The 27,729-nt window shown below is 46.4% G+C and overlaps 2 protein-coding genes across 2 annotated transcripts in view; one reads left to right on the top strand and one right to left on the bottom strand.

Annotated features, from left to right (window-relative positions):
* The window catches only part of LOC119373287 (galectin-4), an 85,130-nt gene extending 82,426 nt beyond the window's left edge, over positions 1 to 2,704 (bottom strand). Inside the window, exon 1 of the mRNA XM_037643311.2 lies at positions 2,416 to 2,704. Coding sequence (XP_037499239.1) covers positions 2,416 to 2,484 — 69 coding nt within the window. The 5' untranslated portion in view covers positions 2,485 to 2,704. The remainder of the gene's footprint in view (positions 1 to 2,415) is intronic.
* Positions 2,705 to 3,338: 634 nt separating this feature from the next.
* Positions 3,339 to 26,969, top strand: LOC119373286 (DNA-directed RNA polymerase II subunit RPB7). The gene is made up of 8 exons (XM_037643308.2): positions 3,339 to 3,464; positions 3,659 to 3,768; positions 5,051 to 5,210; positions 6,807 to 6,857; positions 11,759 to 11,824; positions 19,081 to 19,152; positions 25,597 to 25,630; positions 26,598 to 26,969. Exons 1-8 carry the CDS (start codon positions 3,453 to 3,455, stop codon positions 26,606 to 26,608), a joined length of 516 nt encoding a protein of 171 aa, XP_037499236.1. The 5' UTR covers positions 3,339 to 3,452; the 3' UTR covers positions 26,609 to 26,969.
* Positions 26,970 to 27,729: the final 760 nt, after the last annotated feature.

Raw genomic sequence — 27,729 nt, 5'->3', positions numbered from 1 at the left:
ACAAAGATTTCTTTCTTTCTTTCTTTCTTTCTTTCTTTCTTTCTTTCTTTCTTTCTTTCTTTCTTTCTTTCTTTCTTTCTTTCTTTCTTTCTTTCTTTCTTTCTTTCTTTCTTTCTTTCTTTCTTTCTTTCTTTCTTTCTTTCTTTCTTTCTTTCTTTCTTTCTTTCTTTGTGTGGAAACCGACACGTAAAATGCCTCAAACAGCTGCATCCGCATCGGTACATGCACAGATGGGGCATGTCAATTTATGGTCTTTAACCTTTTAACGCGACAGCGTTAAAGGCTATCACAGAGCCACGCCTGGGCTCGAAATTGCTTCGAGGAAAAAAAAAAACACTATATGAATGTTATGTAGTGCGACGAGTGTCCTTAACACATCTCGGGTATATAACACTCGGGTTTTATAACACTCCTTAACACTCGGGTATATATACCCGAGTCAACAGAAAAAAAAAACGGTGAAAAAAAGAATAACAGAAGCAAAGATACAAAACCACTGAACACCAACTATCACTGAGCCTGCTTTTTTTCACCGTTTTTTTTTTTTTTTCTGTTCACTCGGGTATATATATAAGAGCCTTCTTGTCAATAAAATTTCAATTGGAAGTCAGCGCTGGTCCCGTCCTTTTTCCTGTCCGCCGTGTGTTTTTTAGCGCTGTTAACCTTAAGTATGCACAACCAACTAGCCCAGTTTGTGCACCTTGCGATAGTGCAGGAAAATAATTGTGGGCTTTCACACAGCGGTGGCGCACGTTTCACGGTGTTTCTACACTAGGGGCGTAGCCAAGGGGGGGGGGGGGGTTGAACCCCCCCCCCCCCCCCCCCGAAATTTTTCAGTTTTGCTTGCGTATATATACACGCACACATACAAACGCACGCACGAACATACATAAAGTATGGTTGAACCCCCCCCTCCCGAAAAAAATTTCTGGCTACGCCCCTGTTCTACACGTTGCGATAGCACCGATAAAAGATGGTTTTTGAGCGCATATACGGATGGCGTTATGCACGTCTATACATATACTGGCTTCTCGATTTGCGAAATAAACATTTTGTAGTCTGCGCTCTATTTCTTTGTTCCTGATCTTTCTAACTGCTTGCGCAGCACGTCAAAAGTTAAAGTGGGAACCAACTAGTTTTTCAAGGGAAGTTTTGCCTGGCATTGCTTTGCAACCGTCCGAGTATAAGCTCCCCCACGACGAAAAATCCGGGAGTGACGCACAGCCGTGGTGTGAGAGTGTCAGCAACACACGACGCATTCCTGTTAGACTGAAAGGAATGCACCCCCAGTCGTGCTACGCAAAAAAGAAGTGCGTTTTTTTTTTAAAGCGTCTCCCGCCTTTCCGCCGCTCCATTCTCAGTAATTCCGAGCACGAACGGAAGTCCTGAAATAAAGCGCGCAGACGCTAGGCACCGTCTAGCCAGTCAAATGGCCTAAATATAGCCTCTGTCCAGCAAACGCGGATGGACGGGCTTTAGCGAGAGCGCGCCCGACCAGTGTAGTCGCATAGCTTTGCAGCTGCGTTTAGTCACATGCGAGCGGCGGTCATGTGGAAATACTTCGCTGAATTTAAAAAAAAAAATGAAGAAAAAAAAACGGAATGACAGCGAATGCCCAGTCATTCTATTTATTTATTTAAGTCCGAACGAAATAGATCGTCCTGGTTCGTGAAGCATTAAAAAAAATGTAAATAAGAAGGGGGCGTGGTGATCTGGCACAGTTAACTACAGCGACTATAGCAGCCTTTGACAACTGACGGTTTACCGAAAAATAATAAGCGTATAAAAAGGTAGCTTCGGCTCTCGTTATCTGAACAGAGCTTGCAAACATTCCCGGCATAAATAGCGGTTTTTAAGTTCTTGCGAAACTAAACAAATGGCTGGGCTTTTCGCACAAAATAATTCACGGATTTGTGATCGAGATATCGCTGTGCCCTGGTGCTAAGGGTACGATTGGTACAGCGTGCTCGTAGATGCCAAACTAGAATTTCGCGTTCCAGATTATTTACGCGCTGGTTAACGCACAACAAATTTAATTCGCTTATTCATCGGCATACTACCTTGATCAAACAGGACACACGTATTTATTTGGAGCGATTTTCATAAATTTTTCTACGTACACACGTTGGCGAAAAATTGCCGGAAAAGACTGCTTTAACCTATGCGTCAAACAGGAATAATACGAGCAGTTTTTTTTTTGCAATTGTTCTTTTAATTAAAGCAAGCGCGTGCGTATACAGAGGTGGTCAAAAATTCCTAGGCCGCGCTGCCATATGATTACATGGGATACCAGCCTGGGAACTTTTGAGCACTCCTTACGTTTCTATGCGTGATGAGGAAGCGCGCAGGTGAATGCAAGGACGGACGAATTAGTTCCGGAAATGGGAAGATGAGTTGAACGTTGGGACAGCTCACCGGATTCTTGTAGTGGAGACCGCCGGTAACGTCGGCTTGCTCGAGGATGTGCTTCACGTTGTCCTCCATGATTTAGACGGGCGCAAAGAAGTTGGCAGAAACCACGCGGTTGCACGGAAGATGGCTTCCTGGCACTCTCGACGGCGATCTCGGACGAAAGGTGTGCGCCGCGGTAACGTCTCCCGAGTAGTACCGATCTATCGGCGTGCTAGTGTCGCGAACGACGCTTTAGGTGTCCGATATTACGCCGCTTCGTAAGGGCGTAGGCTCTTCGTGTCGTGGGCGTGCCGCTTGGTTGTACTCAAGGTAAAACAAACAAGCGGAAACGTGACGGGGGCGTCTGCTATGCGTTGTCGACGTTCGCTCATTTTCCGCGACGCCGAAAGCGCACCCGTGTTTCGGCAGTTTCGGTTTCGTTACTATATATCTCCGATAATTTAGAGATAATGATTTGAAGGCTCCAATAAAGAGAGTCAACAGAGTCGGTAGGAACTTTAAATAGACGTTTACTTAATTAATGAAAGCGCGCTGCCTGGGTGGTGGTCAAATTGTGGCGGCCGTGATGCAATTTTTACTCGCTAAATTGAATGTAGCATTTTTAGTACACTTAAACATTTTTGTAGGATACTAAAGGACAACTGGAACGTTAGTTTCAAGGTGTCTGAACCGTCAAAACTCAAAATGCAATATTTTTTTTTCTTAGTAATAGTTACATGTCTTGAAGGCTATGGTTTTTTGCACTGCAAGCGTCAGCTGGGCTCCGAAATTGTAGTAACAACATCGTCTTTTTTTTCAACACTATCAGTCGTTCCAATGTCGCAGGCTACTGTGCATATGTAATATTAGTTTAGCAGAAATAACAGCTAGTGCTATAAAGAACCGGCATCGTGCAAAGTGTGCAAGGAACGTGAAGCTCCGAGGGCTCTAGTTGTTTGATTTATCCAATCGCAGTAGTCATCAGGGACTGCTGCTGCTGCCGCTTTGCATCGTGCAGAAAATTTCCAGCGCGTGACAACCGTGTTGTTTTCAGCGACAAGATGTTTTATCACGTGAGTTTTGCGTCGGAAATCGTATTCGTGTGGTGCCTGATGAATGATGACAGCCGCGGTGCCTCCAGTTCATATTTGTTACTTGTAAATGGCGGGTTTCAGGCTCGTAAGAAGGCCGCGGTGGTCGCGTTTGTGACTCGCGAAGTGCTGCTGATCGTTTGTTTTTTGTTGCGTTCCTTGTGGTGTCTTTGCAGATATCCCTGGACCACGAAATCCTGCTGCATCCGAAGTACTTCGGTCCCCAGCTCGTCGAAACGGTGAAGCAGAAGCTGTACGCCGAAGTGGAAGGAACTTGCACGGGGAAGTGAGTAGTGTAGAGGCGAACGCGACCATTCTGCGAACAAGCTTCACAAGTGCGCGAATTGTGCCCAGCTCGTGGAACATGTTCAGCGACATCAGCATACCAAAGCCTATCTTTATTTGATCTTAGAGTGTTGAGCACGCAGGTCATCGCAAGTAAACACATCAGTTAGCTGCAGTTGGAAGCAAGCATGTTTTGTACCTAAAACGCGCGCTTGTGTGTGTGTGCGTGCGTGCGTGCGTGCGTGCGTGCGTGTGTGTGTGTGTGTGTGTGTGTGTGTGTGTGTGTGTGTGTGTGTGTGTGTGTGTGTGTGTGTGTGTGTGTGTGTGTGTGTGTGTGTGTGTGTGTGTGTGAGCCCTATCAAAGCGAGAATGACAAAAAATTTTGCTTAATGACAGGGACCTTTCCTGAAAGGACGCGAAGCTACAAACGCGGGCACAACATATGAGGAGATAACGTAAGCACTGTGTTTGATTCTCTCCTCTTGTGTCCCGGTTTGCACGCTTTAGTTTCTTTCACCATAAGTTAGCTCTGCTTAAAAATAACTTTCATATATGTATATAGGTGCGTGTGGTGTACAAAACACACCACCTCCATGTCAGCTACTCTGTGAGTACATTGCACTCGTCTTAAAAGATTAGCATTATGTTGGGTTTGCCTGGTGTTTAGACCGTGGTCAGTACGGGGCCACTGTCTTTGGTGAGCATAGGATGAGACGGTGTGATTACTGTTTGAACTGATGTGATCTTGCGCTATGAGACGATATTCCTTGTTAACCAACCAGATGCCTTGTTAACTGACTCTTTTACCCTATGCATCCACAGATGCCTTACATCATGAATGCTGCATTGTAGATATAGAATTAATCTCTATCTCCCAAGATGACCTAACCGATGCAGAGTGCAGATGTTGAACCAATCTTGACTTCGAAAAGTGCCCTTTTAAAGAAACCTTGCTCCTCCTTACACCATCTTTTCATGTGGGAGATATGAATTGATCAAGATTTGTCACTTAATAATAATATCTGGGGTTTAACGTCCCAAAAAGATTTGTCACTTGAAGTGTTTGCTCACCAACAGTGTAGCTCTTTGAAACAATTGTTTTTACTACTTGCCTAGGTTTTTTTTCTGTGCAGACTTCAATAAGCACCGTTATACCTCACATTTGAACAGAAATGTGTCTTTGTAAGAGATTTTCAAGTTCAATGCAAGAATGATTCAATCCTTATTTTGAAATTTGAAGCGCGAGAAATCTTCGCTAACTCCGCATTATGATGTGGCGGCAGGTATGGCTTCGTCGTGGCCGTGACCACCATCGACAACATTGGTGGAGGCCTGATTCAGCCTGGCAGGGGATTTGTCGTGTATCCCGTCCGGTACAGGGCCATCGTCTTCAGGCCCTTCAAGGGAGAAGTGCTGGACGCCGTAGTCACGCAAGTCAACAAGGTATGCCACTGCCTTAGTGACATGTGATAGAGGATTTCAGGAGTTTGGTGTTCTCTGCGTGCATCGTGCATTCTGTTATTGCAATATACTAACAGAATGATTTGTTCCTGTGGCATTGTTTGTATCTTGTGCTTTGCAGTGCTATCGTGGCTGAGAGCCAGACACACGAAGAAACGATCAAGAAATTAGGCACACTGCTGTTACACAGTTTATTTTATATGCACCAACTCCATGTGTCAATACGATATCAGTTCAGGATCACGACATTTGTGTTAATGTGCATATCAATTTCGACCTAGTTGATGAGTCGCAGCAAAACCTTGCTTTAAGCTGTGATCCAACAACCTCTCTGAAAAACGCAGATATTTTTTCGTTAATCTCCCTAACTTCTCTCCGTTTTTTTTTTGTAAGAACTAGAAGTTCAAAGGTACCAAGTCTACTTTCTGTGTGCGAGTATTTTATTTGTTGCTAAAGAAAGAACAGCAGTTATGTAGACTCGACATTCAGTAAAGGCCACTGTAATTGAAACTCGAATCTACCCTGCTGATGTGGCCTGATTATACAATCTGTTTGTGGTAACCAATCAGCACTGCACAATCTCCTCAGCCTATGATGTCACTGCTCGTGCAACTATTGCAGAAGCCATTACTCTCTCTCTTTGCACCTTCCTACTTACCGACTGCATCACTCTTTCCACAATACGACTGCCTTGTCTAAACCAGTTGGACACTACAAGGAAAAGCAACCTTAAATTTAAATTCTTCAGTAAACACATTGACACAAGAAAGGTAACCTATGCTTTAAACCATTCACAGCATCAAAATCTGATGGACATTTCAAACAAAGCTTCCTTTGAAATATGATATAAAAGTTTGGCATTTGAGCTCATTATGCAAGACGCAGCCCTGTCGGATTTCGCTATTCACATGTTGGCACTACTGTAATAATGTTTTATCGACAAGAGGTCTTCTCTTGTTGCCTTATGAAATTCTACCCTTCTGCCACACAAAACTGTGTGTGTTAACGGGACTCTTCGCACTACACGACGCCTGTATAGTGCTCCTTCCCGAAGCAGTTTCAAGCACTAGCATAGCTATGTGGTAAAACACCTGATGGTTACGCAGAAGGCCTGGGTTCGATTTCCACTTTAGCTCCAAGATTTTTATTATTTATTTATTTGCATCTATTTCGATTTTTCGCTCACACCCAAATGACGTCGACACAAGAATTTTTGTGACTCAGGATTGTTGTCTGAATCTCCGATAAAAGTTGCCATAACGTTCAAGTTTTCTAACCAAAACCAGCAGCACAAACGTACATTTGTATGGTAAATTCAACAGAAAAAAATTGCTTGATGTCATGGAAATTAGTGAATGTAGCTGGATGCAGCACTAATGCAAAGTGATATTGCAAAAAAATGTGGGAAGTCTGAAATTGAAGTTGGCTGGGGTGATGTATTGGTGCGTGTAATGATTCCAAGAGCTCATTTTCTTCAATGGAACTAAAAGTCTGTAACTAGTGGGGCTTATGTGTGGTTAGTGTTGTTACCACATTAATGTGCTGTGTTCTGAACACAGTGTTCGATGTTCTTTTTAGGTTGGCCTGTTCACCGAGATCGGTCCGCTCTCCTGTTTCATCTCGAGGCATGTGAGTTGACCTCTTTTGTACATGTGCCTGGAACAAGGGCACGATATGCCATCCTTGCAGTGTTGGGACTACGGCCTGGAATGGTCGAGTGCTTCACTGGTACTACAGTGCAGACCACTTATAACGTAACCGCATATAGTGCAGGACCGGTTATAGTGCGGTCTTTTTCGACTCCCGTTTACCCTCCCATAGAACCGCATGTATACGCATACCGCTTATTGTGCAGTCCCCCAAGATGAAATACCGTTTATAATGCGGTGGCGGGAAAATATTTCTGAGAAACGCGGTAACGAGTGCGGTTCTCAAAGGAGGTACGCCGCTGGGGAGGGAGCGACGAGGTCGTTGCGAAGGGCGACGGCACGCACAGTGAACGAACGAGGGGCGGAGGAAGGAAAAAGACCGCGGCAGCGCTGTGCGGGCTCGCCAAGTGGGGAAGGGTGGTGGTTGCCTAGGCGACGGAGTAGCCTTTGCACCGGCGGTGGCGAGGCGGCAAGGCTCCGCGGCCGCTTGCCGGCAGCGCGTTCCGCGTGGAACGTACGATCGCGTCCTCATCAAGTGCGCTTTAAAGTAAGTTTCCTGTCGGGAAAAGCGTCGTCGTTATCACACTTGCTAAAGATATCGCGTTTGCTACCTCGTCCGCAAATTGAAAAGTTTTGCGGCTTCATGACGCGAGCTTTCGCCTTTTCTGCCAGTGCGCGGACTTAAACGAGCTTGGCGGGCTTTTGTCGCCGTTGATCTCCCGGCCGCGAACACAAACTTCGTATCACGCGCGCTGTTCTTGGGTTAGTGTTTGAGTGCGATCTTTTCGACGTCCGATCTTCATGTTGTCTTAGACAAACTTCCCGCGACAACATGCTGAACCGCAGGCTAGGCCTAATCAGCGTTGGTTGCTTTTCGGTAGCGGTCACGGGCGATAAAAGTTGCGGTTTGGTGCGGAATCAACGATACTTTTTGTGATGGCTGCACTTGAAGGGAAGGGAATCATATCGTTAATGCAAACGAGGGCATGGTTGGCACATGCAACTCTCGAATGGTGGTTCCGGATTCGATTGCAATGTCTTGGACATCGCGTGCGCGCCCGTGAAATCGAACGATCGGTACCGCTCAGCACGTGAAATTTCGGTCGCGATTCTGGTTTCTGTGTAATGCGCATACCTCGAGGTGGCCTGAAACGTAGTCGGAGAATTTCCGCGATGGCACTTTGTTTTGTTTGCTTTTTTCCCCCGTGTTCATTTCGTTGGCAATGCGGGTCTTGGCGGTTAATTTTTGAACATTCGGAGATTTAAGTGGTTGTAAGCGCCCCAAATCGCATATGTCGATTATCGGACACGCGAGGCTACATGCCCAACACGTTTTGCGCAAGTGCAGCCTTTGAAGAAGTTTGTTTTGGTTATAGTGCGGTACCGCTTATAGTGCGGATATTCGCGACTCCGGCGACTTACGCTATAAGCGGTCTATACTGTAATGGGTTCAATAATATGTACTACATTTGCTATTTGATAATTCAGACATTGTGACTGAAGCAACTGGGCAGCAGTACCGCCATTTGCACTAGCCCCACGGGCTTTGCTTAGAAGCAGCTGAAGTATCAGACACCTTAGAGAATATTTTTTGATTAACTCAGACAGTGCCAGAGGAGATCGGTCCGCTCTCCTGTTTCATCTCGAGGCATGTGAGTTTTGTACATGTGCCTGGAACAAGGGCACGATATGCCATCCTTGCAGTGTTGGGACTACGGCCTGGAATGGTCGAGTGCTTCACTGGTACTAATGGGTTCAATAATATGTACTACATTTGCTATTTGATAATTCAGACATTGTGACTGAAGCAACTGGGCAGCAGTACCGCCATTTGCACTAGCCCCACGGGCTTTGCTTAGAAGCAGCTGAAGTATCAGACACCTTAGAAAACAGTTTTTGATTAACTCAGACAGTGCCAATGTGCATATCGAAAGGACTACGTAAACCTTGCATACGTCAAGGACAAAAGAGTACTACAAAACACGGTGCGAACATGCAACTAATCTATATTGTAAGCAAGGAAAAGTGTGAAATGCGCCAAGTTGAAATCACGCATAAAAGTGTGCCCCTTCTCGTTGCTGCAACATCTCATGAGACATTGCCAAAGTTTCACTAAAAAAGAAAAAAAAGCAAGAACAAATCATATTGTCCCTCCAGCTTTTAAGTTCTGGAACCGCAGCTTGCGAATCGATGATTTGACTTCTCAGCAGTCCCGTCAATGCTTCAGCAAGTACCATTGGGCCTGGGAATAACTGTGCCCAACTTCTTGAATGCTTTTTGAAGGAGTATGGACACAAAATTTTGAATTCAAGATAAGTTACGAGATAAATTTGTGTCAATGCACACACCTTGTGTACAAAATATCAACAGCCTCACTTTAAAATATTCCAGTGCTACTTTTGATGAGGACAGGAGAAAGAAGTGCGTGACAGGATGGACGCTGACAGGACGGGGTGCACTTCTTTGTCCCGTCCTTGTCAAAAGGGGCGCTGGAATGTTTTAAGTAACAATGTGTCACCAACTGGATCGGCATTGTGTTTTCTCAATTAATACAGCCTAGAACATATTCAAGATCAATTTTAAATTGTATGCCGTGCAAGTGAGTGCGAAACGGAGCACCTCGCAACACCTACGTCAATTTGGTTTTAGTGTAAATAACCAACGTCACACGAGTCGCGAGTTTGTGTTGGCTGCCGTGCTCCTTGCATGTGCTCTCTCCTGCAGTTGTCATTGAGGTGCTCACTTGCACGCATTGCTGCAAGCAGTGTGCGTCACTTTTAAAGACGATAGTGTTTCTTGGGATACATGAACGCTAGAAATTTTGGTCTGTCTGTCTTTCTGTCTGTCACATGATTCAGCCACCCGGCCAAAGTTTAAGCACTTGCTGGACGCCCAGCCATCTTGAACTGGTAGCTGCGTTCATACCTGTGAACATTGTCGATCTAAAAGCAAATATTACGCATATCTGAGGCACAGCATCAATACATAAGTACTAGGTGGCGTATTCCTTTACCTAGAAAATACATAGATACGTAATTCTGAAGACCCTAGTGTTTCTTAGGTTGTGCTGAAAATGCGATGCTATGCACGAAAAAGCCCTCTTCTGATGATATGGTGCTGCAACCTGGCAGTGGCCCTGGGAACAGCATCACGGGTGGCCGTGGATGAGACCAGGACTCATGTAGTACAGCTGGCAGAAGACTATCGTCTTTCGACGACATTTGCAGCGAAGCACGCAGATACGCGGCCAATTTTTTTTTGTGCGTTCACGTGGCCATACGTGTTTACAGAAAGGTCACCCTGAGTCCCGCCTCTCATGGCGCTCTCTGAAACCGAAACTGTGACTGGGCACTTAAAGATGTCTCCAAATAATTGACCATCTTGCGCTTGAGCAAACGAGGTTTCCAGCCATGATAAGTGTGTCATTAGCTACTTACTGCAACAGAAAAAAAAACAAGATTCAAGGTTTTTTCCGTGAATGCTCCTTTGATAGTTGGCTGCCCCGAAGTATTTTCGAATTTGTCTGTGTCATTGGCCTATCCATGCACCTGATATGACTGACATGCGTTATCGGTGCGTGAAAATAGCATTTGCCTGAGCTCGTTGGTTGCGCACAGTGAGGAGGATTTCAAGGAGAAAGCACAAACGAGAACAGAAGAAAGATGACAAATTGTTGTTGTCTTTCCTTCGTCCTTGTGGGTGATTTCAGCTGGCCTTTGCTTATTATCGTTGCTTTGCTGCACCGCAAATTCGCACTGTGGAGAAGCAAGCTAGTTCATTACAAAAAGAGTGTTGTTTCAAATTCTAACGAGTGCATAGTTGCGTGAGTTGGGGCAGACAATAGAGCGTCATAAGCTCAGTGGGAAATACGACATAAAGACCACATAGTTTATTTTTGCATTTTCGTCATGCTAATTAATGTTGCCATGGCATACGGCAGGGGTCTCAAACTCACCTAAACTAGCGGGCTGCTGGTCACGAAACTTGGTCCTGCAAGGGCCGAGACAGCGAAGAAAGATATAACGGAGAAAGGGGGGAAGGCAGTTTCAGCCAAATGTCAACTAATGTTGCCGTTTCAAAGAAGGCATTTCCCATATCGGATACTATGGGCCACTTCTGGCGGGCATTTCAAGTCAGGATTCGAGAAACAAGTTGATACCAATCTCCAGAATGTCTCAAATCTGGATGCCAATTCTTAAATATAGCCTTTTGTTCCACATTTATGTTGCAACACATGGTGACCAAGTGGGGTGCCTCACGAAAAAAAAAAAAGAAGCTTGATACCAGTAACGTCTACATTGCTTACCCGAACAAAGCGTTATTAATCGCCAAAGGCGTAGAAATAATTCGAGTGCCATTTATCGAAGTCGCAAAACTTCATTCCTTCTAAAGCACAAAACAACCGTTAAAGTTCTAAACATGCTGGTATCATTCCTGTAACACGTTACCCATGACGAGACAAGATATGTCCGTATTAAGTTCTTGTGCGGAGACTGATCCTCATGGTCGATCGGAGGTGTTCATCCTCGACCAGACTTGTTCACTTTCAGCAAGGAGAACGACTGTTCATACGAGCAGGTATTTCCGAACATGGTGATGATCCTAGCAGCTTGTCGACGTAGCGCCGGGAAGCATGCATGATCAAGAAACTCCTTGAAGTCTAGCACCCCCAGACAGCCGCGGGCTGCTAGCGATAGTTCTGCAGGCCACATGTGGCTCGCAGGCCGCATGTTTGACACTCCTGTGTTACGATGTTGTTTCTTCAACTGCTTCATCCCTTCACCAGTGCCTGCTCAAATGTTTGCCGCATTTGCCGTGTTGCTCATTAGTTGCGCACCTCGAGGTATGTGTTCTTCTTTTTCCGAATCCTGCGCATTCCAGTCCATCCCATCGGATATGCAGTTTGACCCGAACTCCAACCCACCATGCTACAGGACACAAGATGAGGTGAGTGTGGCATATTATCAGCTTGTTTGGAACCAGGATTCTCCTGAGAAATATTTTTTCAGTAGATCTATTCGAATAGCAAAATGTTGGGTGCTAAGAGAATTGGAATGCAGTCGAACCCGCTTAATAACGAACTCGAAAGTGTCTCGAAAAGTGGTCGCTATATCAGTAGTTCGTTGCATATGAACTCGCCTTTAAAAATGTGCGATTAGCGGCCAAGCCGTTTTTTTTTTCTGTGCACTTTTATTGAAGTGCACCCAACCCCTCCGGTGACAAGCTAAGCCTTTTCGCGTCGTGAAGCGACGCCCGCTACGTGCTACACGAGTGAATTACCCGCCTTTGCTGTGAACTGACACCGTTTCACCGAAGCGCGGTACTGCCACGTGGAGCCGATCATTCCTGGCTAGTTGCGTGCAGCGCGTCCCCTACTCGGCTCGCGGAGTCACTGTAGGCCGCTTGCTGTATGCCGTATGCACGCGTTTGTACGTTCTTCGTGCCTGCTTCACTCCGGACCATGCACGGGTGCGGCGAGTAGCCTGTTCGTTCAACGCAGCGAAAACAAGCATTTGCATGCAACGCGCACTCTGCGTCTCTACGATTCTCTCGCGGCCTGCTCGACAATTCGCGGCTGCACTTGAGTTGTCACCTAGTCAAACACGCAGTATACGATTCGCTGTCTGTGCGTTCGACGTTTCTGGGTGCCCGCACCGCTCAACAACAGTGAGCTACTTTCGTTTCTACAAAGCGAGGCGCACTTTAAAGCGGTCTCGCACGACGTGGTGGCGGCGAACTTGCGAACGGCAGCATGGCGCGCTCGTACCGTCGTCAATCCGCACAGTGTACGGCGTACGCCACACGCGCATCCGAGGCGATATCTACAGATGACTGCGATAAAGGTTGTCGGCTATAAGTCATAACTGCCCGTTCATCAGTGGCCGCCACCTCACCTTCACTCTTTTCTGGTGCTTATCTGCGAAGGCATCGCTGCAATCGCGCGGAAATCGTTATCACTGATCGACCGGTTTCTGCCGTTACCGAAAATACGGACGACCTTTTGCGGCACATTGTGTCGTCGACTAGTTGAGGAACACAGTGAACCTTTATGCGATGAAAGTTATCGCAGGTTATCACTTCTTGCATTTATGCCTTCTTGCGTTCCAAGGCATTGTTTGGTTCATCGTAGGTGGTCGTAGCTGCAGAGAACGGCGTCAGGAAAGGTTACCGTGCGAAAGCTGACCGCAAGGCTTCATGCTGCCTCCTCTTTTTTTTTTCCTCACTGCCATTCTGCCACTAAAGAAAAGGCTCGAAAGTCAGCGACCTCACTCGCAGCGTCCGAAATCTGCGTGCGGTGCTAGCCAATCAGGGACATCTTAGTCGCGAGTAAACTGGAGCGGGGCACACGCGCGAGCGCGCGCCCCTCTCATGCTTTAGAAGGCCTGTTTAAACTTTTTTTTTGCTTCGTATGCGCCATATTTTTACCGCGACCGTGTCTGAAGTCTTCGTTGTAAAAGTAGGAGGCTTTGAAAAATGTTCGCTATATGTGGACGCAGCTTCAATGTTTAGCATTGGAAATCGTAAGTGCACCTAAATATGGTCGTTATAACCAATACATCGTTATACGTGGGAATCGTTATAAGTGGGTTCGACTGTATTAAAGTTTGAGTGTGAATCGAATAAAATATTTTGGAATATTTTTCTAGTACTTCGAAGCGAAATTACAGAAAAAAAGTTGCAGAGGATCCCTAAGCATATTTTTATGAGATAGCAACACGAAAGCATTTCGTTTTGGCTAGGTTGGTGAAGCACTGCAGGGGTAATGTTTCCTAGTTGTCTTATCGAGAACGAGGCAATGCAGAGACCGAATTGTATATATTTACATGATTTGGTGCAACCATTGTGGTGTCAACAACACTTTACACCTGAAAAGAAAAGACACTATTTCCTTAACCTCTCCTCCTCTTTCAACTTCTGTGGAGGCCCAACTGATGGGATGGACATATGCGTGCTTCCTTTGAGTCCGGAGTTCCTAATCTGCCCCACAGACGCCAGTGTAGAAGAACATCTGCAATTCTGGACGCTGAAACTCTTCGGCATCTGGTTTTTCGGACTTCCTGCCCAAATTTCAGGTCCGAAACAGCATTAATTGAAGCCCCCACCACTGCCTCATCTATCATCGCGTAGGTTCGAACCAGCACTTTCGTGAGCCGATTTGTTAGTGGTTGAAGCAATGTCCGAAAGTCAGCTTTGCCGCAATGCTTAAGTGTTAAGGGGTGAAGCAGACCGAAAATTTGAAGGGGCCACTATCACTGTGCAGTGTAGTGATGTCTTTATGGATAAGCACTGGAAATGCACAGAGGCGTGATGGCGGCAGGCAGCACACACGCCACTGTGGCTTAATCGCTGATAACCCTTATGATAAGTGTAACGACAGTGGGGTTTATCATGTGTGCGTGTGCTTGGCTAACGGAATGAATGACAAAAGAAGACACCAGTGAACGCGAAACAACATTTATCATGACAAAAGACACTACTATAGGAATGATCACGAAATACAAACATGCACGGAGCAAAACACACTTAAATTACACTCAAGGTCGTAAGGGCGGAATGTTCGACGTATGGGAGAAAATGACATCTCACAGGTTCGTCGGCGATGACGTCTTCTGGAGGCGCCAGTCTTCGCATGCTGCGACGACCCTTGTCGTAGGCGAGCCAAGGCACGCAGGTGGCACAGGTCTCGCGTACGGCCTCGGCACGAAGACAAGGCCTTCGTTAGGCCTCGAACAAGAACACAGCCTTACGCCGTCCCAGGTGGCAGCGCCACTCAGGAACCGGCTGTCCCTGTCCTGCATGCCGACACAGCAGGAGCCACGGCCAGTATCTGCAGCACCAGGCAGACACCTTGGCTCCAGGCCCTCACCAGAAACAGGCAGGAGGAGCTCCACAGACAGCGCACTGGTTCTGCGTGCCCTAGCAGGAGCCGCCGCCAACTTCTGCACCACCAGGCATGCACCTCAGCTCCAGGCCCTTGCCAAGAACGGCAAGAGGAGCTCCACGAACAGCGCCCTGGTCTCGCGTGTCCTTCGACCAGCTTAATTCTCTGCGTGTTCTATACACGCTTCTCTTCCTTGTCTTCTTTTTTATTTTTCTTCTCGTGCCGCTGCCGCGCGTGCCACCTGCCCCTGGCTTGCCCTCTTGTCTTTGTTGTCTTCATAGTCACATCTGCGCAAAAGTCCTCAAAATTCCCCTTAAAGGTCACAAACACACTGATTCCCCTAATAAATTTCGTCCATTCACTACAATAAGCATCTTCAGCGAACTGCTCAGTAGTGCATGTGGCCTAGCATAGTGATACAGTCGAACCCGGGTACATACATCGAACTCGCCAAAAACGTTTATTAGTTCGATATATGGCATAATTCGATATAGGCCCGCTATAGGATTTGATGACACAAAGGCACATACCAATAAGAAAAGTACTTTATTAATATGGTGGCTTACTTGCGTGCCCTACTTTGGAACAAAATAGTCCTGGATTTTCTTCTGTTTCAACGACTTTGCTGCCTGCGACAGCACGCACGCCTCCACTTTGTCCAACGAGTCGGAGCAGCCTTCTGTATTTATGCAATAGCGCCGTACCAACGCAAGTGCACTAATCACTTCGGAGGATGTAGGCAACGGGCCATCGTCAATTTCCTTATTTCTGTCGCTTTGGCTCGTGGCTGGCACGACGTCTGCAACGTAGTCCTCATCTTGTAGCTGGCCCATGATGGCGACATCATCATTCGCACTGACGAACTCATCGATTGTCGATCCGTACGCGGCAGCGACGCGGATCTTGTACGCGGCGGCGACGTCGGACTTCTTCTCACTGTGCTCGACTCGATTTATGATTTCAAGTTTCGCGGCGAACGGCAAATTCTGCCTCTTTGCACAAGCCATGACAACAGCGCGCCCAGAAAGTTTACTGAGTGCTAACAGGCAACACCACCAGCATGGACCACGCTGAATGAGGACTCGAGGAAAAGAGGCAGCTGCAGGCACGCAAGCATAAAGAAAGAAAAAATGGCACTCACTTGTACTGCCTCCGTGCCTCGGAGAAAGCACGACGGCCTCTGATTGGCTGTAAGCGCTGCGAGCAGGCCAGGATCATTTTGTGCAGGGGGGGTGTTCGCCCGTGCACAGCCGGGTCTAAACCACTTTTTCTAGGGTGGCGCCGGCAGTTTTCCCCGCCACCGCAAGGGAAAGCCAACTTGCTGGGGCACTTTTGAGGCACATGGAGTTTGATATATTGGTTGTCGTTGCTATTTTCGTTCGATGTAACAGTAACTTTCGCTATATATTCTCAATGTAAATTTACCGTGTTTAGAAATTGTTTGATACACGGGATAATTTGATATAAACAGGTTTGATATAGTCGGGCTCGACTGTATGTGTATAACCCAAACGCACCACGGTTCATGCTGCCTCTTTGTGCGAGACTGCTTAGTGCACTGCACAGACTCGTTGCCTTCACGAACATAAGCATCTTACCATCGCTGCACCCGTGTGCAGTCAGGAACGGAGTGGGCATCACAAACACTTTCACAGCAAATGCCTGCGTACGGTACAGCAAGCGCCCTGGCAGTGACGGCGTCAGCTTAGTTGGCGACGTGCTGCACATAACTAGGAACGGTCGGCTTCACACGGCAGCAAATGCTGCTCGTCAGTGGAGATTTTCATGCAGTAGCACTTCGTTAACATGCGCACACGCATCAGAAAAAGCCGGACAAGTCGTCTGTTTTTTCGCCACAGCACCTTTGTATTCCGCGTCATCGTTTCCAAATGCTCCATGCGAAAGAGCTGTAATTTATTCCGCTTTGTTGGTAGCAGCCGTGACCATCACAAGACGCAATAAAAATGGTGGTTGGCACGTAGTTAAGTGGAGTTTGTGGCAGGTATCGGATGTGTTCACATGAGCCTGGGCGTGCACCAAAATACTTGATACATGTACTGGGTGGCATTGATGCCATGTCAGATGTGGCTGTGGCTATTTGAGCGCTTGAGCGGGATAGAGAAACATGGAGTTCTTTTTTCCGGACGATTCTGCGGTCCCCAGGTAGTCGGAAAAATCTGACGTTGACTGTATCTTCTGGAAGTTCGAATACTTCGAATCGTCACATTCCCGTGCGAATTGAATCGAATAGCGAACACTAGTCGAAAAATATTATGAAGTTCGAATATTGGCACACCCATAATTTTAAGGGCAGATGTCTTGTGAGAGGCAGAGGAAAGTGTTATTTGCTGAACACACAAATATGTTTTCTTATGCCACTTTCTGCACATTTAAGTGCTATTCTAATTAATTAAGCATTTTGAACACATAGCCAAATACTCAGGTAAGCTTTCAACACACCCATTGGACCATTTTTTATGGTGCATCATCAGTATTGCATATTGGATGCTTCAATAAAAGAAATGCAAGCCAGTGACGCAGATACTGTGATCCCCAAGCATTGCTGGGAAAAAGATGCACCGCTTTCCGCCATCCCAACGTTTGCAGCAAGCTAACCGGTGATCTAGATTTACTAGGCTTCTATTCTGTTTATGTTTGCTTCTTTTGCATTTAGTCTTGCACATATAAAATACAGTAGTAATGGTTTGAGTAGGAGAAAGGCGCTTATTTTTGCAACCCATAAAGGAGCACGGCTGAGTGTCGTTTGGGGGAGAGGAAATGGTTGTGAAAGATGGCTAGGGGAAAGAGAGGTCACCTTTTTCAAGAAATGAGTACCCACAACACCGTGTGCTTTGCCAAGGTGGTGTTGTAGTTGGGTGTGCGGGTATAATATGCAGGGAGGAGTCAGACGCGAGAAAATACAGCATAAATGTAAACAGTACATCTCATAAAAGGTTGCTTTATACTTTCTAAATACATGCACTGCAGCCATCTCTTTGGCACAGAAAATAATCTCCGATCATCTTTGGTTTTTTCACAAAGCGAATGGCGACCGCGCATGATTGGCACGATGAGGAGGAGTCATGGGAGAAAGCAAGTGATGGCAAGCGGTAGTTTCTACTTAGTCGGCATGATGTCTTCCTAATCATACCCATAGGTCAGCAAAGTCACTCATGAGTTGACTCACTCAGACTAAGATCGGGCCGTGATTCTGAGGGAGAGTGAGTCGGGGTGAGTAATAGTAGTATTTTAGTGAGCTTGAGCCCGAGTGAGTCCGGTTGAGGAAAATATTCGTGAGCCCGAGTCCGAGTGAGCCCTAAGTGCAAATTATACTGTATTTACTCAAATGCAACACGAGTTTTTTTCCAGATTTTTGCTACCTGAAGTTGACCTTCACATTACAATCAAATACCGAAATTCAAGTCGTCTAAAATGTGCAGTGATGTACCCAATTATATACGACTACGGTTTTAGCCATTTCACGATTTATGTTGACAACATGTGCCAGCCGAATGCGATTTAGATCCGCTACAAGCCAATAACCGTTCTCTGTTTTCGTTCTGTGACGGCGTGCACTTCACATTCTTGTGTCATCGTGTGTGGCAGTCTCGCTGTCTTTGGTTGCCCTTGGCTGTTTCGACCTTCCTTTGGCTGCCCTTGCGATGGGAACGTGTTGTGCTCAGTACGACGCCCGTTTCAAGAGGTGTGCTATTTTGACGGCTGAAGAGATCAGCTGCTGCCTGAAGCCCCAACGTGAGTGAGGCGCCCATCTACAAGTAATGGCTCCAGCAGGAGCTTCTTTTCAGGCACGAGCATGGCTGCCACCTTGAATTGGAGCAGCGTGTTGCTGATTTCGTCATAGAACAGCGCAGTTGCCTTATGGCAGTCGGTGTTGAATGGGTATTCCATGAACGAAGTTCAACGCGTTCACGTGGGTAGTGCGAAATACCACATTTTGATGCAGTCTTTGAAAAATAAATGCGCTTTTTCATGCCTCTGCTGGCCTCACACGTTACATTGACGGTCATCTTTTTCTGTTGGACGCAACGAAAAGTCGCCCTACGTGTTACTTTCGTGGTTTTATTTTTTTCTTTCTGGATGCAATCAAAAGTCACCCCTGGCATTACAATTGAGTAAATTCGGTACCTCCGTTTGTGCTATGTCTCTTTAGAACATTCTTTCGGCAGTGTATTTCTGCAGGGTGCTTTACTCATTCCAAAATGTTTGTGGCACTTTGCAAATAGGTGGTTCATGTCCCCTTTAATTTTGCTCACCGACTGGCGTGCTAGTATAATGACCTGATTTGATGTTTTCTTTCCAGGACATCATCATCCAGCAAGACGACGAGATCAGGCTGAAGATCGTAGGCACGAGAGTGGATGCGTCGGACATCGTAAGTAGCATCACACTGCGAAAGTCGTGTGTGGGGGGGGCCTCTTGAGAAGGAAAATGTGCATTGAGAATCTCTGTTGCTTTTCTTTCTCGTCATTCTGCACTGTAGTCACTGTGGGGACCAAACTTTGTTTTCCTTAATTAAGGGCAATTAATGTGTGTACAGTTGAACCTCTTTATACGAGGCACTGATTTAACTGACAGTTGGGTACAGGTAGGGTCCGTGCTTTCGGAGTTTATTTTTCGTAAATCCCCAATTCTCTGAAATTCGGTGTTTAACTTTGCATTATTCTCAGTATTCCCAAGTTTTAGATGAAATGATATCTGAGCACAAATACATCAGAACACATGAAGTGTATTTTAGTTGTCTGGAAAGCTTTAATGCACAAACACACATAAACACAAGCACAGATACTCGAATACAGAACACCTACATTTGTGCATATTACAGCCTTAAAGCGTGTTGTATAATAGACGCAAGCATGCTTTACGAGGTCCGTATATTCGATGTCATCTTGCGTGCCCGAGTGTCACCAGGGGAACATGTATATACAGTCGATCCCGGATATATCGAACTCGGATATATCGAATTATTGGCTATATCGAACAGTTGAGAAATCCCCTTGAATTTTCCATGCAAAAGTATGGGGTTGGTGAGCACGTATATCGAACTCCCGCACAGCGAAACATCCGCTATATCGAACGCTGCCCCGCGCCGAAGCCCAGAAAGTGCATTTTTCCTAACAACTATTGATCATTTTTCGGCCACGTTCTTGTAAGTTCCAATTCCTCGTCGCGCGCAGGTGACGAAATTGCGTTGCTCTAGTTCGTTGCGCAGCGCTTGTCAGTTCACCGGTATATTTTACGCGCGGTTCGCAGCTTTTAACGCATGGGCTAGTGTTTTTCAAAGAGGCTGATTGCCGAGGGCACCAAAATGAGAATTCGAAGTGATTTGGCAGCCTTGTAACGCTTGCTTTCCCTTCCTTGTCTTTTCGCGCACGATGGCATGCGGGCCCGCGGCGTATTATGATTTCCTGGCGCGGCAGCGCACGCGAGAGAGAAAAAAGAGAGAGCGAGGAGGACGCCAGCGGCCCCTCGACGAGCGCTTGCGCCCTATTGGTTCCTCTCTTGGGGTCACGTGGCTGGGCTGGCGAGCACGTTTCCGCACGCACGGAGGAGTGTTTACGGCTGTTCCATCGTTCGGAAGCACCCCTCGCCACGCCGAGACGCCGCAGATACGCGCGCCGAGGGCGCCTGCAAGCGGGTTTCGATAGTTTCGATGAGCAACGTGGTTCCGAGTGTCAACGTAAAGGGCAGGGTTCTGTTTGGTGTCGCAGAAGTCTGTTGCCAGACTGAGAAGCGCGAAGCGACTCGTGGGTCGCGCCCCAGTGACACGGGCACACCACGGACGCTGGCAAAATACTGAGAAGGGCGAAGCGGCTCGTGGGTTACGTGCGCCACAGTGACACGGGCATACCACGGACTTCTGCGACACTAAACAGAACCCTGCCACGTAAAGTGCCTCCGCGTCGTCCTGTGCACGGACGGCGACGCACACGAGTGGATCGCCAGCTACAGTAGGAAAACCAACACGACATGGATCATCGACAGGGAAACCCGAAATCCAAAGAGGCAAGTTCACGTGTTCGTTTCTTTTACAAGTGGCGAATAGGCCCAGTCTAATAATAACATTTGATGATATCGACGCCAATCGCGGAAATGCTAAATGCGAAAGCGCTGAATGCTCGCTCATCGTATCGAAAGGCGCGACGCTGTGTTTTGGACTGAATGCTGCAGTGATATTGTGCACTAAAGCCGCAGCTGCAGCATGGAAATGCCGCTGCTGAAGTCCGCAAAACTGTCAACGACTGGTACGGTTAGTGTACTTGAAAGGTTGTTATGAACTGAAACCAAGAGGCCTCTGTTTTCACTGTGAATTTTGGTGATATTGTGTGATTATTTTCTATTTTTGGAAAGCCATGCCTGAAATAGGCGCGTCCATTGAACCATGCTTAACTGCAGAAGATTTTATCACTAACTTTTCCTATTTGCGGCCCTGTCGCCCGTTTGGCTCGTTCAAAAGTTTGAGTGGCAGATCGGATCGCGCCGCAAGCAACACACTGCTGAAGCATTAACCTCCCTAGCATACGGCCATGCAGGCCCGTAGCCAGGAATTTTTTTCGGGGTGCGCCCACTTGCTGAAAACGTTGACTATTTGAGCAAAACGCCTATTTCCATTATTTATTTTCGGTAAAACACCATATATCATAAAAAGTTGGGGGGGGGGGGAAGGGGGCGGGCCCCCCGCCCGCCCCCTCCCCTGGCTACGGGCCTGCGGCCTTGTAATGTTTGCATTTTCGATAGTCCATTTTCGCGTGTTTACGCCCCCATTTAACATTTCTACATGTCACTGAGACCACGCGATCACCCTTAGCGTCGCGCCTTTCCATACGATGAGCGAGCATTTAGCATTTTCGCAATTGGTGTCGATATCATCAAATGTTATTATTAGACTGGCCTATTCACCACTTGTAGAAGAAACGAACACGTGAACTTACCTCTTTGGATTTCGGGTTTCCCTGTCGACGATCCATGTCGTGTTGGTTTTCCTACTGTAGCTGGCAATCCACTCGTGTGCGTCGCCGTCCGTGCACAGGTCGACGCGGAGGCACTTCACGGGTCTAACTTCACGGGTCTTGGGTCTAACTCACGCGTGCTCATCGAAACCTGTTTGATGTTACATGGGCTATGAGATCTGGCGTTTATTTCGCACGTAGGCGTACTCGTGTCCAACATGTCACTCGGAAGCACGTTTATTGAAACCCGCTCAACGTGAGATGGGCAAGCGGAACTCAGAACAGGCGCGCGTACTTGAGCGTCCGCCATGTGCGTGGCGCGAATCTGCCGCGTGGCTGGCGTGGCTAGGAGGAGGGTGCTTCCGTCCGATGGAACAGCCGTAAACACTACTCCGTGCGTGCGTGCGTTCGTAAACGCTCTCGCGTGCCCAGCCACGTGACCCTAAGAGGAGAACCAATAGCGCGCAAGCGGTCGCGGAGGAGCCGCTGGCGTCCTCCTCGCTCTCTCTTTTTTCTCTCTCGCGTGCGCTGCCGCGCTAGGAAATCATGATACGCGGGCCCGCGAAGCATGGCCTTCGAGATCCGCAACCTCGTGACGTATTTTTAGTGTTTTCGGTTTTAAAATACGGATCTCAGAGGCTACGCTTTTTTCGCATTTCTCGCCAAAGTAGCGGCTGCCGTCTGCAAAGCCACAAGTGCCATCGGTATCGCCAACATGTCGACGGTGGAGAAATGTTTCTTCGTGCAGCGTTGTCTCTTGCGGAAATGTGTACTTCGCGCTTTGTTCTTGATAAATCGTCATTCGGGAGTCGAACTAAGCATTGTCCCGTTCGTAGCGATAAAAATGATGACCGGTGCTTGGAACGACGTCAAGTAAAGCACCGTCGCGCACTGTTTCCCTATGGGCCTTGGTGCCAGGTGACGACATCGGGCGCGTCATGACCGCCGACTACGGCGTACGGTGCGTCAGTAAATTTTGCGACTTAGCGTTTCCGGGCGCCGTATTGGACGGGAGCACAGCGAGTGATTTCATCGGTGCAGATAACGACGTAGTTGTTTCTGACTGCATCGATGCCGAGATCATAGCTGACGTTGCCGGTGCTGCGGAAATGGACCCGTGCAGTTTGAAGATGCCAGCCGCCGTTGCCACCGCGAAACCCTTTACCGCGCTACAGAGCTCGCATCAGCGTTCAGCGTCGATCACATTCACCGCTGTTGTGGCGGAAGGTGCTGAATTTGCTTATTTGGAAAGCTTCAATAATATTGACGATGACTTGATGAATTCACGGCGCGCAAGAAGCAAGACAAGTTGACGGACTTTTTTCATGCGAAATAAAAGAAGTTTTCACCTTGTTCTTTAGCATACGTGAGCGAATCGTCATGTTCGCGCTGTTTACGATTTCAGAAAACTGTGTCGTGGCCTGCAATGCTTTAATTAAAGCCTTAGATACGCATATTTCGTATTTCAAATTATCGATATATCGAACTATTTCGCGGTCCCCTTCGAGTTCGATATATCCAGGATGGACTGTATTAAGATGTTGTCTCGCACTCCTGTAGGCCCTACATACATTGATGTCTCTCCTCGCTCTGTGCGCGACAAGCCCTTCATTAAAGGAACCATGACATCGAATTTTCGATCACGATCTGTGTATGGGGGTTAATACTTGTGCGTTCACAAACAAGCTGGCCATATTTTATTGTATTCGATCAAGCACTTAATTTATATCTGAATATTTTCATAAACACTCTAGTGGGCTGGGAGTCGGGCAACACTGGCGCGCTCACAAGCCACAACATAACAAGCTGCTTGCTCTACGAGCTTCTGCATTCCGGCGAATGATTTTGTTCCATGGTCAGCTGCGCATGCATTCTAGCTATTTCAGCTTTCTTCAGCTTGGCAGTGAAATTGAACAATTTGCAGTGGCTGAAACTTTGGTAGAAGGCAACGGCTCCACTCCATGCAGCACATTACGTCACACACGCCATGGCAAAAATGGCGGTCGCCGGCTGTGGGTGGGGTTTGTAGCCAGAGACTTCTACGGCCTATTTCACTCTGGAATATTCTTTTATAGTCCATTTTTCATATACGTATAGGCATAGTAAACCCTCTACTTACGTTTTTCGCTGAAAACTGCAAATTGTGGGGTGGCCGTGTCATGGCCCCTTTAAATGTGTGATGGGTGTAGTCCATGAGATGCTGTTGACGTGAGGTAATGTTTATATCAGCCAAACTGGCTGATATTTCAATGATTGCTTTGAACATGCCCTTTTGATAAAGAATGGAACAGGGTGATATTGGCCGTTAAAATCGAAGATTAACGGATAAGTCCGAATGGTCGATAATTTTACTGGCGAGTGTTTATCGGATTTTTTCGGATTTATTTGAAAACACGGAGCCTTAGGCTTAAGAGACAGAAGTGTGCCTACATGGAAATAAAGGCTCATCAGAAAATAAGAACATGGTGCCTCTCACATGAAAGGAACAGGAGCTGCCCCCTGGTGCATATCTTCTATATAAAAGCGTTCAGCTGTATTGCAGAAATGAAGATTACTGGAATTGGGTGCTGTTGAATGGCTTTCGTGTTCTGTGTTTGCTGATTAAAGGGAAAAAAAGGTACTGACAAATTAGGAAAAGGGCAGATCTTGGAAGTATCAACTACAGTCGGCGTCTAATTTTTCAAACTCGCTAGGGACAGTGAAATCGTCTGAAAAATGTGGTAGTCCGAAAAAAACGAAATCATGCCGTACTTTTTTATCCAGGAGGAAAGTGTTGGATGGATGGAGACACGAGCAATAGCTTTTTTTTGTGTGTGGTTGCTTACTTGCCAACTGTAACTGTATGTTATTCCTAGGTGCCCAATTTTTCAGAGGTTGTTCACCGACCGTCGTATTGATGGCAGTGATTTTGCAAATTTTCGCATGCGTCCAATTTTTTTTAGAATAGTCATTTACCACTTGCCGCTGCTGAACTATATTGAGTTGCACAGGTCACACAGCGCGTTATATAATTTATAGTTTTAGGTTTTGTACACCCAAAGGTCAGTGATCCAAACTGTTCGACATTCAAAAATGGCACCATAAGGTACACGAAATAATGCAAGTGGAGCGTGGGGGCTTTCGACATGTAAAGACACTTTGGCTCGTTATGGCTAAAACTTCCTTATGCGTAATGCTGCAAAGACGACACACTGGCTTCCGTGTTACTAAAATATACTCAGACTTTTGCCATCTTCCCAGATATAGCTCCTCGAAACATTTCGTCTTTCCTAGTCCTGTTCCTTCAATCACATACTTCACTTACACCTGTGTTCCTCCTACATGTAACAATAGGAAGACATACAAAACTAATCCACAGTAATGTCCGTGTTTCGTTGAATAAACTTCTTGGGCATCTCTGTTTACTTATGGTGCAGATCATCCCCACTGGGATCATAGAGCAGGGTACTATATCTTTTTACAGTGTCTCCAACGGACGGTGTGAATGTTTTAATAAGCAATCAGTAGCTTGAGTAACAACACAGTATTAACTGTAATTTGCCAAACTTTAGCATTTCTTGGCTTTTATTTGTATTTGAAGGGCAGCATGTTTGTTATTGCCTGACAGAAATTTGGAGGCACAAAGGAACAAGGACAAGAAATGACAGGACTGGTGCCAAACTAACAACTGTTTTATTGGAAAGAACATTGCTTCCAGGTAGCTTCACGCGCATGCGCGAGTCACATTGACAATCACAGTCACATTGACAATCACAGTGTTTGTTATTGCTTTTGTCACACATAAGTATATTGTAACGTTGCATGTGTTACGTTTTGAAATTGACATTTCCACTGCTTAGTGTTCCTCTTTTGTTTTCTATTCTTTACAGTTTGCCATCGGCACACTGATGGATGACTACCTCGGTGAGTGCTCGCTATTTCTTCCTATAATTATTTTGTTATCACTGCTCGGCAGCTTGTGCAGTTCTTGCTGCCTCAGATATCCTTTTAATTGCTTCAAGCAGTACAGTTGAAACCCGCAATAACGAAATTGCCGGGGAAAGCAAGAAAATTTGCTTTTGTGGGAATTTCGTTGCGTGAGGCTGAGAGAACAATGACCAGAGTGGCTTGCAAAAAATTTCAGAAATTATTGCCAAAAGCCGGTAAGCTTATTATATCAAGCCTTGCCTTGTAGCAATTTGACAGCGGTGCCTTTGCACTGCAAAAATGGGCCATTGTCAGGTCGTTCTTGTGCTGGCAGAAAAAAAAAAAGGATGCATTTGCGTGGTGGCATTTGAAACAACCGGTGTGTTAGTCATCTTGACGTTTTGGTTTGTGGTGGTCGTCAGCTCTGCACATGTTAACTATGATGGCCTCATTGGTCACCATCTTGTGCACGGCGTACTCATCCGCAGGAATGAACTCATTGACACTAAGGCCATCCGGAACTTCTATTTCCTCAACGCAAATATCGCTCTATGCATAGTTCAGCGATGGCAGCGCTGCACCATCAGCGCTGTGCCTCGAGTTGTGCCTTTGGGCAAATGTTCCTCCGTTTCCGCTGGATCAGTGCATGATGCCTGCTGAGTGGCAGTGAACACGGCATGCTTGAAACAATCTCCAATCAAGTAGCACATGCCACAATCCATGCAGCGGCCACCATCTCAAGCACCATGAACAAGCTCATGTCAGTGGGATGCTTGAGCGGGAGGTTCAGCAGCAGACCCTGGTAATTCACCAAATTTAAGGGCACAATGAATGCATTTGAGAGGTTCACTGATTTGTCATTTTTCTGGCGATGCTTTTGTTATTGTTTTGCTTAAGAAACCATCTTATCAAATGTGTCCACTTCGTGCCTTGATTGTTATTGTGCTCTCTCGTCTCTTTACAGGCCTGAGCTGAATCTGCGGCCCACTGTTCTTCATATCTCATCACAGTCACCCATCATAGTTACACCCCCTGCAGAGGAAATACATAGGCATTATTTTCTGCACATTACACTCTTGAAAGTGCAAATTTTGGTTCTCATTCAGGTGCATGGAAATTGAATAGAGAAATCTTACGTTGATGGTTATTTTTCTTGATTTACATTCCTTGTTTATCTCTAAGAAAAAGCCTCCATGTCGTGGCTCAACTGTCTGGAAAAGTTTGTGTCGAAGTATATATGGGATGTAAAATTTTGTTTTTATTTTCTCTTGCTATTTTATTGTGAATTAAGCCCTGTTGTACAGAAAGTGAAATAAAGTTTTTGTTGTGTCTGGTATATCAGCTCCCACAGAGTGGCCTGTTTTCTGTTAATACTACTCATAAAATGACCGAGTTGAGCTAGTTGGTAAGGTGGCATGGTCTTTGTCATTTTCGCGCTGTACCCAAACATGCTAGTTGGTAGGGATTCATCATGGTAGAAAGTAAGGTGTGCAGATGTTGACACGGAACACGGGCTTGTGTGTTTTCCATTTCTCTTCTCCTGTGTCTATGCCTGCACACCTTATTTCTTCTGCAGCGCGCTTGTTGTAAGTAATTCCTGAACATGACATATCAGTGGCTTTCGTAGAATCTGATACACTATAGTCAATGTCCCTGCTTGAAGTTGTCCACTAACTCGCCTGTTGCATTCGATAGGCTAGCCTCCTGGTTAGCCGAGGTGGTAGAGCAGCCGCCCCGGAAAAGGAACCAGTCTCTGGTTAGAACCCCAGACCATGAAAAATTTGCCTTATACTACAAAGCTTTATTTGTGTAAAAACCATGTGCGTTTTCTGTAATATCATCATGCTACGAAATGGGTGAAAAACAGTACACTCAAACCTCGATATAACGAATTATCGCTTATAACGAAGTAAGTGAAGAATAGTGTTGTCATAGCTACAGTGTTACAAATAAACGTTTATAACGAATTTTCGGATATAACGAAGTTATTTTCGTGGCAGATGTGACTTTGTTATTATGAGGTTTGAGTGTATTTACTTTTCAGTATACTTCTACCTTGTCGGAAGGAAGACCTTGTTTGGTTTTAAACTGTTGGT

This window comes from Rhipicephalus sanguineus, chromosome 11 (assembly GCF_013339695.2).
Source record: "Rhipicephalus sanguineus isolate Rsan-2018 chromosome 11, BIME_Rsan_1.4, whole genome shotgun sequence".
NCBI classification, from domain to species: Eukaryota; Metazoa; Arthropoda; class Arachnida; order Ixodida; family Ixodidae; genus Rhipicephalus; species Rhipicephalus sanguineus.
This window is presented reverse-complemented; position numbering and strand designations above follow the sequence as displayed.

Excerpts from the sequence above, each read along its gene's own strand:
- LOC119373286 (XM_037643308.2), top strand. Across the intron at positions 11,825-19,080 it reads GCTACAGGACACAAGATGAG|GACATCATCATCCAGCAAGA; the intron begins GTGAGTGTGGCA and ends TTTTCTTTCCAG. Across the intron at positions 19,153-25,596 it reads GAGTGGATGCGTCGGACATC|TTTGCCATCGGCACACTGAT; the intron begins GTAAGTAGCATC and ends TATTCTTTACAG.